Below are 12,633 nucleotides of genomic sequence, written 5' to 3'. Positions count from 1 at the left end.
AAATGGAAGATATAAAGCTGAGATTGGGGGCGATGGTGCCACGTGGGCCCCAAAAGCCCTCACGACACGGCCATAGGGGGTGGTCGCGGCCTGTGGTCTTGTGGCCCACTGGCACGCCCCCTCCGGTGGATCTTTGCGCAGGTATTTTTCTTTTATTCCAGAAAAAATCTCCGTAAATTTTCAGGACGTTCCGAGAACTTTCATTACTGCACAAAAACAACACCATGGCAATTCTGCTAAAAACAGCGTCAGTCCGGGTTAGTTCCATTCAAATCATGCAAATTAGAGTCCAAAACAAGGGCAAAAGAGTTCAGAAAAGTAGATACGACGGAGACGTATCAATCATCAAAGGAGATTAAATCCTAAGATGAAAGAGGTAGTAAGAAAAGAAATACTAAAGCTCCTAGAAGCGGGTATTATCTATCTTGTTGCTCATAGTGATTGGGTGGGTCCGGTGCATTGCATCCCTAAGAAGGGAGTCATTACCGTTGTCCCGAATGATAAGGATGTATTGATCCCACAGAGGATTATTACTGGCTATAGGATGGTGATCGACTTTAGGAAATTGAATAAAGCCACTAGGAAAGATCATTACCCTTTACCTTTTATCAACCAAATGCTAGAAAGACTGTCTAAACACACACACTTCTGCTTTCTAGATGGTTATTCTGGTTTCTCCCAAATACCAGTTGCACAATATGATCAGGAGAAAACCACTTTCACCTGCCCTTTCGGTACCTTTGCTTATAGACGTATGCCTTTTGGCTTATGTAATGCACCTGCCACCTTTCAAAGATGTACGATGGCTATATTCTCTGACTTTTGTGAAAAGATTGTCGAGGTTTTCATGGATGACTTCTCCGTTTACGGGTCTTCCTTTGATGATTGCCTCAGAAACCTTGATCGAGTCTTGCAGAGATGTAAAGACACCAATCTTGTCTTGAGTTGGGAGAAGTGCCACTTTATGGTTAATGAAGGCATCGTCTTAGGAGATAAAATTTCTGAAAGAGGTATTGAAGTCGATAAGGCTAAGGTTGATGCAATCGAGAAAATGCCATACCCCACAGATATCAAAGGTATAAGAAGTTTCCTTGTTCATGCTGGTTTCTATAGAAGGTTCATTAAAGACTTCTCTAAGATTTCTAGGCATCTTACCAATCTCTTGCAAAAGGATATTCCTTTTGTTTTTGACGATGATTGTGAGGAAGCCTTCGAAATACTTAAGAAGGCTTTGATAACCGCACCTATTGTTCAACCACATGATTGGAACTTACCTAGGGCAAAGAGTTGATATCATGTGTGATGCTAGCGATTATGATGTTGGTGCTATCCTAGGGCAAAGAGTTGATAAGAAGTTGAATGTTATTCACTATGCTAGTAAAACTCCAGACAGTGCCCAAAGAAACTACGCTACTTAGGAGAAGTAATTTTTAGCAGTCGTGTTTAAATGTGAAAAGTTCAGGTCTTACATAGTTTATTCCAAAGTCACAATTCACACTGATCACGTTGCTATTAAGTACCTCATGGAGAAGAAGGACGCTAAATCTAGACTTATCAGATGGGTTCTCTTGCTACAAGAATTTGATTTGCATGTGTCGACAGGAAGGGTGTTGATAACCCCGTAGCAGATAACTTGTCTAGGTTAGAGAACGTTCTTGATGACCCACAACCTATTGATGATAGCTTTCCCGATGAGAAATTGAATGTCATCAATACTTCACGTAGTGCACTGTGGTATGCTGATTATGCAAACTATATCGTTGCCAAATATATACCACCTAGTTTCACATACCAGCAAAAGAAGAAATTCTTCTTTGACTTGAGACATTACTTCTGGGATGATCCTCACCTTTATAAGGAAGGAGTAGATGGTGTTATTAGACGTTGTGTACCTGAACATGAACAGGGACAGATCCTATAGAAGTGTCACTCCGAGGCCTACGAAGGACACCATGCGGGAGATAGAACTGCACACAAGGTATTGCAATCAGGTTTCTATTGGCCCACTCTCTTTAAGGATGCCTGTAAGTTTGTCTTGTCTTGTGACGAATGTCAAAGAGTAGGTAATATCGGTAAACGACAGGAAATGCCTATGAACTATTCACTCGTCATTGAATCATTTGATGTCTGGGGCTTTGATTATATGGGACCTTTTCCAAAATCCAACGGCTATTCTCATATCCTAGTTGTTGTTGATTACGTCACTAAGTGGGTAGAAGCTATCCCCACTAGTAGTGATGATCACAACACCTCTATCAGGATGCTTAAAGAAGTTATTTTCCCTAGATGTGGAGTCCCTAGATATCTAATGACCGACGGTGGTTCACATTTCATTCATGGTGCTTTCCGTAAAACGCTTGCTAAGTATGATGTCAACCACAGAATTGTGTCCCCCTATCACCCTCAGTCCAGTGGTCAAGTAGAGCTAAGCAATAGAGAAATTAAACTAATTCTGCAAAAGACTGTCAACAGGTCTAGAAACAATTGGTCTAAGAAGCTCGATGATGCACTGTGGGCTTATAGAACTGCCTATAAGAATCCCATGGGCATGTCTCCATACAAAATGGTGTACGGTAAAGCATGTCATTTACCCCTTGAGCTAGAGCATTAAGCTTATTGGGCAATCAAAGATCTCAACTTTGATTTCAAACTTGCTGGTGAGAAGAGGTTATTTGATATTAGCTCGCTTGATGAATGGAGAACTCAGGCATATGAGAATGTCAAGTTGTTCAAATAAAAGGTTAAGAGGTGGCATGATAAGAGGATACAAAAGCGTGAGTTCAATGTAGGTGATTATGTCTTGCTATATAATTCTCATTTAAGATTTTTTATCTTGAAATTTTAGTGAGGGGTCACCTTATCATGCTACAGTCGTTCTAAGAAAGATAAGGTGCATAAAAGGATTAACATCACATGCAATTCATAAGTGACATGATATGGCCATGATCTTGTGCTTCTTGATCTCCATCACCAAAGCACCGACATGATCTTCTTGTCACCGGCGCCAGACCATGATCTCCATCATCGTGCTGCCATCGAGTTTGTCGTGCTATCTATGCTATTACTACTAAAGCTACAACCTAGCAATATAGTAAACACATCTCCAAACACAAACGTTAGTTTAAAGACAACCCTATGGCTCCTGTCGGTTGCCGTAGCATCGACGTGCAAGTCGATATTAACTAGTACAACATGATCATCTCATACATCCAATATATCACATCATGTCTTTGGCCATATCACATCACAAGCATACCCTGCAAAAATAAGTTAGACGTCCTCTAATTTGTTTTTGCATGTTTTACGTGGCTGCTATGGGTATCTAGTATGATCGCATCTTACTTACGCAAAACCTACAACGGAGATGTGTAACTTGCTATTTAACCTCTCTCCAAGGACCGCCTCAGTAAAATACAATTCAACTAAAGTTGAAGAAACCGACACCCGCCACTCATCTTTATGCAATGAGTTGCATGTTGGTTGATGAGACCAGTCTCTCGTAAGCGTACGAGTATGTTGGTCTGGGCCGCTTCAATCCAACAATACCACCGAATCGATAAAAGACTAAGGAGGGCAGAAAATTGAACATCAACGCCCACAAAAACTTTTGTGTTCTACTTGAGATAACATCTACGCATGAACCTAGCTCGTGATGCCACTGTTGGGGAACGCTGCATGGGAAACAAAAAAATCCTACGCACACGAAGACCTATCATGGTGATGTTCATCTATGAGAGGGAGACCGGATCCACATACCCTTGTAGATCGCTAAGCGGGAAGCATTAAGAAACGTGGTTGATGTAATAGTACTTCTTCACGATCCGTCCCACGATTGTTCCGATCTAGCGCCGAACAGACGATACCTCCGCGTTCAGCACACGTACCGCTCGATGACGATCTCCACCTTCTTGATCGAGCAAGAGAGATGGGGAAGTAGATGAGTTCTCCGGCAGCGTGACGGCGCGCTGACGATGGTGATGATCTATTCCTGCAGGGCTCCACCCGAGCTCCGCAGAAATCCAATCTAGAGGAAGAACTACGAGGTATAGGTTTGAGTTGCACGTGGCAAAGTTGTGTCTCAAAAACCCTAAAACCACCAGTATATATAGGAGGAGGGGAGGGGCTAGCCTTGGGGCTCAAGAGATCCCCAAGGGCGCCGGCCGAAGGAGGAGATGGACTCCCACTCCAATTCGGTTTGGAGGAGGAGGAGTCCACTCCTTCCTTCCCACCTCCCTCTCCTTTTTTTTCTTTTCTTTGGTTTTCTCCTTGTGGCGCCATAGCCCACTTGGGCTGGCCTCACCATATCACTAAGGGTTGGTGCGCCACCCTAGGGCTACTCGGCTCACTCCCGGGTGGGTGGGCCCCTCCCGGTGAAAACCCGAAACCCATTTGTCACTCCTAGTAGACTCCCGGTAATGCCCGAAATCTTTCCGATGACCAAATGAAACCATCCTATATATCAATCCTCATTTCCGGACCATTCCAGAAACCCTCGTGACGTCCGTGATCTCATCCGGGACTCCGACCAACCTTCGGTCACCAACACATATAACTCAACTATACTAAAACGTCACCGAACCTTAAGTGTGCAGACCCTTCGGGTTCGGGAACTACGCAGACATGACCAGAGACACTCCTCGGTCAATATCCAATAGAGGCACCTGGATGTCCATATTGGATCCTACATATTCTACGAATATCTTATCGGTTGAATCTCTATGCCAAGGATTCATATAATCCCGTATAACATTCGCTTTGTCCTTCGGCATGTTACTTGCCCGAGATTTGATCGTCGGTATCTCTATACCTATTTCAATCTCGTTGCCGGCAAGTCTCTTTACTCGTTCCGTAATACAAGATCCCGTGACTTACACTTGAGTCACATTGCTTGCAAGGCTTATATGTGATGTTGTATTACCGAGTGGGCCCCGAGATACCTCTCCGTCACACAGAGTGACAAATCACATTCTTGATCCATGCTAACGCAACTGACACCTTCGGAGATACCTGTAGAGCACGTTTATAGTCACCCAGTAACGTTGTGAAGTTTGATACACACAAGGTATTCCTCCGGTGTTAGTGAGTTACATGACCTCATGGCCATAGGAATGAACACCTGACACGCAGAAAACAATAGCAACAAAATGACATGATCACATCCTACGTTCATAGTTTGGGTCTTGTCCATCACATCATTCTCCTAATGATGTGATCCAGTTGTCAAGTGACAACACTTTGCATATGGTCAGAAAACCTTAACCATCCTTGATCAACTGGCTAGTCAACTGGAGGCTTACTAGGGACATTGTTTTCTCTATATACCTACACATGTATCTATGCTTTCATTCAATACAATTATAGCATGGATAATAAACGATTATCTTGAAACAGGAAATATAATAATAACTATTTTATCATTGCCTCTAGGGCATATTTCCAACAAAAGTATTGTAGCTACCAAAGGAAGGTGTAGGCATTGCATTGTTTTCAGCATTTCCATGCATTGGATTGCCACTAACACTAGCATACACTCGATGTTGCATCCAAGGCTTTGCATGGTATGGTACTTGATTTGAAGCACCAGAAGTTAACCATTGTCGTTGCTGGCTTATTTGAACCCCCTGCATTTTTAATTTTCAAAAATTTGGTAGGCAAAATCAAAGCACAAAATGCATTCCAACACTTCTTTGTGCCAGGAGACTAACCTGACAGCTAATAAGATAAGCTCCATATGCATCAAAAATGGCTACAAGGAAGGAACAAAATTGTCAGGTATGGACGTTGTAACTACCAACAATTTTTTTTCTCTCACTATGTTGCATGAGAAGCTCTTGTTTCTATTTTTACATAGATTTTGTCAACCATCAAAATGCATGGAAGCCTTTTATTTTTTGTCACACAAAGACTAACCTGAGAACGATATGTTTTTTACTTGTTCAAAACAAATAATATTTTTTTTGCAAAGATCTCATTTTTTACTTCTTTTTTCTGGCAACATCAACACAGAAGGTTTGGTAACCCCCAACCAACACAACAAAAGAGAAATTGTGGGGGTGATGCTTACAACAACACACATCATAACTAGATCTGGGGGAAGGATGGACACATACCCTGGTGAGTGCTCTGTGCTCTTTGATCTCTGCGTGGGTCCATGAAGAGCTCCCTTGTCTTTATCTTCTGTCTTCTCCAAATTTTTAGAGTTCTTCAGAGTTTCCGTTCTTTCTGAGCATATCCACGCAGTTCTTCTTCTCAATTTTGAGTGATTTGTGGGGAAAGATGAGGGACTGGCGACGTGAAGGTGTGGGGAGAGGGGAGGAAACTGATTAGGGATGGGTCTTAGGTTCCTCTAGGTTGAGTTTTCCCTGCATGATCAATTGAGAGGAACATGAGAGGGAGAAAAGCAGAGCAGCTTTTCTATTGTGCGTGCACTGAATCCTTTCTTTTTTGTCCTCTTTTTGCTTTGTTTCATCAGAAGAGAGAAGATGGCCAGGACTGGCAAACAACACACAACCCAAAAGGACCCACAACCGAGGACAAACACCCCACAAGATAAATAAAAATAATTGGGCTTCTTTTCTTGTATTCACTTTTTGCTTTGTTTGGTTAAAAGAGGGAAGATGTTGAGGACTGACAAACAACCCAAAATCCAAAAAATTCCACAACCCCAAAAAGGCCCACAACCAAGGACAAACAACCCATAAGACGGAAAAAAAACAATTGAGCTTCTTTTGTGTTTTCAAGGGGGGGAGCCTCGTTCGAACTGGGAGGGGGTCTCGGAGGGTGATCGGGGCACGTCAGATACACGTCATCCAAATGAGACCGATTTGTTTCTCAGCCCAATGAGCCCTAGGCGCTCCCAAAAATATACACCCGAAATGTGTATCAAATGTGCAAGATTTCAATATGTTTACAAAATACTGGAGTAGTTTTTTTGTAATAAGGACCGGTGCAATTTTTCCGGCACAAAACAAAGGGCCCAAAACAAAACAGCCCAAATCGAATGCAGAGTCGAGAGGCTGCTGGTGTCTTCTCCGTGATACGGGACCAAACCAATTCCGGCCCAACCCACGGGCACAACCTAGTGACCTCGAGTGTTCACGGGAAGACGAGAGAATTCTCCAGAAGCGTGCTTTCTCCTTCTCCGCCGAATCTTCCCCAGCCCTCTATAAATTCTTCTCCGTCCCGATCGGCAGAAACCCAAGAAAGACTGAAGAAAGAAGCACCGATCAAGAGCCCCCAGAAATCAATCCCTCGCCCTTCCGCTTCCAACACCATCCAAATCGTCGATTCATTCCACCAACCCGAGTACCCGATCGACAATGTCGCTGATCCGTCGCAGCAACGTGTTCGACCCCTTCTCCCTCGACTTCTTCGACCCCTTCGACGGCTTCCCCTTCGGCTCCGGCAGCAGCAACAGCGGCGGCAGCCTCGTCCCGCGCACCTCCTCTGACACGGCGGCCTTCGCGGGGGCGCGCATCGACTGGAAGGAGACCCCCGAGGCGCACGTGTTCAAGGCGGACGTGCCGGGGCTGAAGAAGGAGGAGGTGAAGGTGGAGGTGGAGGACGGCAACATCCTCCAGATCAGCGGCGAGAGGAACAAGGAGCAGGAGGAGAAGACGGACACCTGGCACAGGGTGGAGCGCAGCAGCGGCAAGTTCCTGCGCAGGTTCAGGCTCCCGGAGAACGCCAAGGCGGAGCAGGTGAAGGCGTCCATGGAGAACGGCGTGCTCACCGTCACCGTGCCCAAAGAGGAGGCCAAGAAGCCCGAGGTCAAGTCCATCCAGATCTCCGGCTAGGCGTCGGCGTGCTCGCTGCGCCATGAGATGGACTGGCGACTGCAGAGTGCAGAGCAGTGGTCGTCGTGATGAAATAAAATGAAATCAGAGTCCGGCCGTCTGTGTTTGCGCGGTAGTGTTGTGTGCGAATGGTGCGATGTTGCAGCCAGTGTTTTGAGTCTCTCGTGTCTGTGTTTCCAGTCCAGTTTGTTCGTCAGTCTGTACTATGTACTCCATCAGCAACTGAGTAAATCTATTGCCTTCTCTGCTAATTTGCGAACCATAGAATGTTCCTAACTCTCGCAATTGAATTCGGTATGAACACTGAACATTTACGGTGACACTGATTTTAGTGGGATGCCAAGGTTGGAGCTTAGGCGCCTCCCAGATGATTGTGGTAGGAGGAGCACGGCGAGCGGAGCAGCGAGTGGTCCCATGTCTTCCCGGTCGTTCGTCAGGTGGAGGAATTCGTGGAGGAGGGGACGAGGAGCTCGAGCCGTGCGTCTCGGGACCTCCTATACGTGGCTCGTTGCGGCCAACTGCCGAGCAGAAGCACACCTGGTCGCCCGACTGGGCCGGCCCAGATTTTTTTTCTATTTTTTCTGTTACTTCTTTTCTTTTCTGCTTATTTTTTTTTCCTTTTCGGTTTTTTTCTTTCTTTTCTAATTTGAAGCAAAAAAAATTTAGGATTTGAAGAATAATATTTGAAAATCCAGTACATTTTTTGAAATAGCAAACATGTTTTGAAATTTTAATAAATTTCGAAATATGAACAAATTTAAAATTCACAAACAGAATTATAAAACCGCGAACATTTTTCTAATCTGAAAAAAATTGAAACCATTAACAGTTTTTAAATTGTGAACAAAATTTGAAACCATAAAACATTTTTTTAAATTATAAAAATTCGAAACATGAATAAATTTCAAATTGTGAAAAAATTATAAAATTGTGAACATTTTTACAATTCCTGAATATTTTTAAAATTCCATAATATTGTTTCAAAATCCAAAATATTTTTCAAATTTCGGAACGTTTTTTTAAAAAGGTGAAATATTTTGATACAGTTTCAGAACAATTTTTCAAATTATGAAACAATTTTTAAAATATCAGCACATTTTTTGAGAATCCGAAATATTTTTTCAAATTCCGGATTTTTTTACCAAATTCGGAACATTTTTTAAAATTTTAGAATATTTTTTAAATTTCTAAAAAATTTCTATAAAAATAAAAAATAAAAACTGGTTCAGGAAATCTTGTAGAAAGTTTTCAAAACTGAAAAAACCGATTGAAAATCTTTAGAAGGTTCCCAAAACCGGAATTGCTAATGGACCGGCCCAAACCCGTCGCTGGCCGCCTATTTGATGCGTCAAATAGGGATTTTTGTGCGTCTCGGTGTCTTCAGCCATGTTTTGCGCGAGCACTCCGTATCGTCGAAAGTGCCGCGGGGTTCCGGTCCAGCAAATACACCAGCTAGCTAGGCCCAAGTTCGCTCGTGCCACGGCCTCGCTTCGTCCCCGCCTTGAGCCCCCGGGGCCCTTTGTGTAAACCAGGGGATCCCCCGTGTGTTTAGGCATTTTGGGGGCAAATTTTCCCGTGTTAGTGAATGATAAGAGGGACCCATCCGTCTAAAAACATTAAATAATAAAAAAGCTATAAATATAATATATAATATATATAATTAATTAGTTAAATTATTCATTAAATAATTTGTTAAGTAATCTATTAATTAAACTACTAAGGTTACTTAGCTACTGAGTGAATTTTAACATGTGGGACAAGCCCCATTAACAACTCATTATATCTATTGATTTAATTTCGTTGATCAATTAACCAAATGTGAGAATGACAGTTGGGTACCACCCCCTAAAATTAATCTGATTAATTATTAATTAAACTAAATTAAAATGTGAGTATGATACATGGGGTCCATTGGTCAGTTTGACCAGTCAACTAAGACTATTGACTCCTCATGTGAGCATGGCATCATGGTGATGTCATAAATGATTAATTTGAATTAAAATAAATTTATTAAATTCTGAATATTAATAAAACTTTAAAATTAATATATAATAATCTAGAATCCAGATGAAAATAATTTATACATGAAAGTTGATAAGAAAAACGAGACGAAGCCGGATACGATATTTGTTCGTTTGTCACGCGTTTCTATCATAGAGAACATGAAATTTTTCCATGTGTTTTGCTTGCCGGTAATAGCCACACATCCGAGAAAAATCGTGAGATCTTTTCCTGATCCGTCTATAACGACTAATATTGCGTTAGCTTATGCCTAGCCGTGCATATTGACATGTCATGCATCGCGTTGCATCTGTGCTATTATATTTATCGTTTCTTCCCCCTGTTCTCTGTGGTAGACCCCGAGACTGACGCTCCTACCGGATACGACTACCCACCTGACGACTAGCCCTTTGCTGCAGAGCAACAAGGCAAGCAAACCCCCCTTTGATAATTCCCATATCGCCTATTTCTTTCTCTCTAATGCTCGCATTAGATTTTGCTATTATTGTAGTTAGCTCATATATCTCATGCATAGCATGTTTTTGATGAGCTGCTACCTTACTGTACCGTGCTTTAAACTGCTTAGTATAGGTGGGGCAGTGATCCCCTTTTGACCCGTTAGCCCACTTGCCACCGCTTTATCGTTGAAGTCTCGATCAACCGATCGACAAGCCATGACATGTCACAACACTCACACTCCCCTTAATTGTGCGACGCTGCAGAGTTACTATCGAGTACCGAGGGTGACACCTCGTTATGTACTCTGATGTTAGCGTTGTAGTGTAGTTGACCGGCGGTAGTTCTCGGAGGGTGATTCCTCCTTCACCACCTCCGACCTAGACTCTGTCGTACAAACCATCAACCGTGGTCCATCGAGGGTGATTCCTCCCTACCACCTTGACGATTACATCATTCGGAATCCATCGAGGGTGGTACCTCGGATCCCTCTGATGTTACAACCACACAATTACTTGACCGTGCTATTGGGAACATGAAAGGTGTGTTGCGGATGGATTCCCGTGTGAATGTGATGAGGAGTGGCTAGGCATTCTGGTCCTTGCCACACATCCTCGAGATTAATTGAAATGCTAATGGATTTGGGTATTTGATCTCGGTTGGTTGTAGACCTTTTCGCACTCACTTTCACGTGGGAGAAGTTATGTGTACTCGGCGTCATGGCATTAGTCGAATCTCTTTAGACGTCAACAATGGAGCGGCGTGCGCCCGAGTGGTCCGGATAAGCATCGTTCTTGTATAAGAGGTGCCAGGACTGACATCGGCCGCCCACGCAACGTGCAGGAGCGCAAAGGGTTAGGATTTAACCCGGCGGGCTGGCCTCTCTGTTGAGCCTAGGTAGGGATGAGACGTGTTGATGTTCCGAGGCCGGACATGACCCTGGAAAAGTGTGTCCGGCCAGAGTTTATCGAGCGTGACGGGTAAGATGGTGCACCCCTGTAAGGATGAAAATTAGCTATTCGGACAGCCGTGTCCATGGTTATAGGACGGCTTGGAGTTGTGCCCCGATCTTATACAACTTGAACTGTTACTTAACTGGAATGTTGCTCCGAGATTGCTTTCTCGCGGGAGTCAAGGAAGAATCTGTGGGTGTCGCCTTAATTAATATTGCTGCAACAATATGACTATATAATTGTGCTGCTTGCTTTACTCTCGTCTATTGCTGCAAGACACTAAAGATGCTAGTCTTCGATAGGACTAGTCATCTCTCTATTCTCGCATTGCTGCAGTCAGTCCACATATAACCCCTTTCCTTTGATATTGATGCATACTTAGCATAATTCTGATGTCAGTCTTGCGAGTAATTTGGATGAGTACTCACTGTTGCTTTGCTCCCTCTTTTCCCCTTGATTCTATTGTTGCGACCACGTGATGGAGTCGAGGAGATGGCGTATCCCATCGACGACGACTGCTACCCCGACGGTGCCTACTACTACGTGGAGGCCATTGAAGACCAGGAGTAGTTTAGGAGGTTCCCAGGCAGGAGGCCTCGCTTCGTTCGATCGTTGTATCTTTTGTGCTAGCCTTCTCTAAGGCATTATCATGTTTCATGTGTGTACTCAGATATGTGTTGCTTACGTTGCTCGTGTGTTTCTCGAGCTTTTGTATTATAGCCCTTGTGGCCCCTGGCTTGTAATATGAAGCTTGCATGTTTTTATTTGTCTAGAGTTGTGTTGTGATATCTTTCCGTGAGTCCTTGAGCTTGGTCGTACGCATTTGCGTGTACGATTAGCGTACAATCAAATTGAGGGCGTCACAAGTTGGTATCATAGTCGGCTACCTATAGGTAGCCCCCCTTCCAACTCCTTGGCCGAAGTTGAGTCCAGTATTTGAAAAACTTTACTAACTTTGTTTAATGGCTTACAGGCCCACGTCTCAATCTCGTGGTATTAGTATCTTTTACTCCCCTTCTATACTCTCGGTTCTAATCTCTCTTATCTTTCGGATTAAAGGTTTTGCCAACTCTAAAATTAGGTTCTCGCAATCACATCGACCCAGAGAGCTGGATTATCTACTGATGCTCTTCTGATAATATATTACACACACTGTCATTTGACATCCTTGAATCTTCCTTTTTCACATGCGTCCCGCAAGACAGATCGTACGCCTGACTATGGGTGTCGAAGCGACTGGGTTCCCGACCATTCTGGTCAACCTCTTGACCGGGCTGGGATATTGGTGGTACCTTGAGTACACTGTGTACAAGGACTTTCGCGAGTTCAACCAGTACCAATATGTTGGGAAAAGTCGCATGGGAAACAAAAAATTTCCTACACGCACGAAGACCTATCATGGTTATGTCCATCTACGAGAGGGGATT

The 12,633-nt window shown here is 43.5% G+C and overlaps 1 protein-coding gene across 1 annotated transcript; it reads left to right on the top strand.

The window, feature by feature from the left end:
• The first annotated feature begins 7,117 nt into the window (after nt 1-7,117).
• On the top strand, nt 7,118-8,047 carry LOC123449063 (17.9 kDa class I heat shock protein). The gene has a single exon (XM_045126146.1). The coding sequence runs from the start codon at nt 7,320-7,322 to the stop codon at nt 7,794-7,796; it is 477 nt and encodes a 158-aa protein (XP_044982081.1). The 5' UTR covers nt 7,118-7,319; the 3' UTR covers nt 7,797-8,047.
• Nucleotides 8,048-12,633: the final 4,586 nt, after the last annotated feature.

Source organism: Hordeum vulgare, chromosome 4H, assembly GCF_904849725.1.
Source record: "Hordeum vulgare subsp. vulgare chromosome 4H, MorexV3_pseudomolecules_assembly, whole genome shotgun sequence".
In the NCBI taxonomy this organism is placed as follows: Eukaryota; Viridiplantae; Streptophyta; class Magnoliopsida; order Poales; family Poaceae; genus Hordeum; species Hordeum vulgare.
This window is presented reverse-complemented; position numbering and strand designations above follow the sequence as displayed.

What these genes read in the sequence shown, in the direction of transcription:
- LOC123449063 (XM_045126146.1), top strand. Translation starts at nt 7,320, where the DNA reads ATGTCGCTGATCCGTCGCAGCAACGTGTTCGACCCCTTCTCCCTCGAC.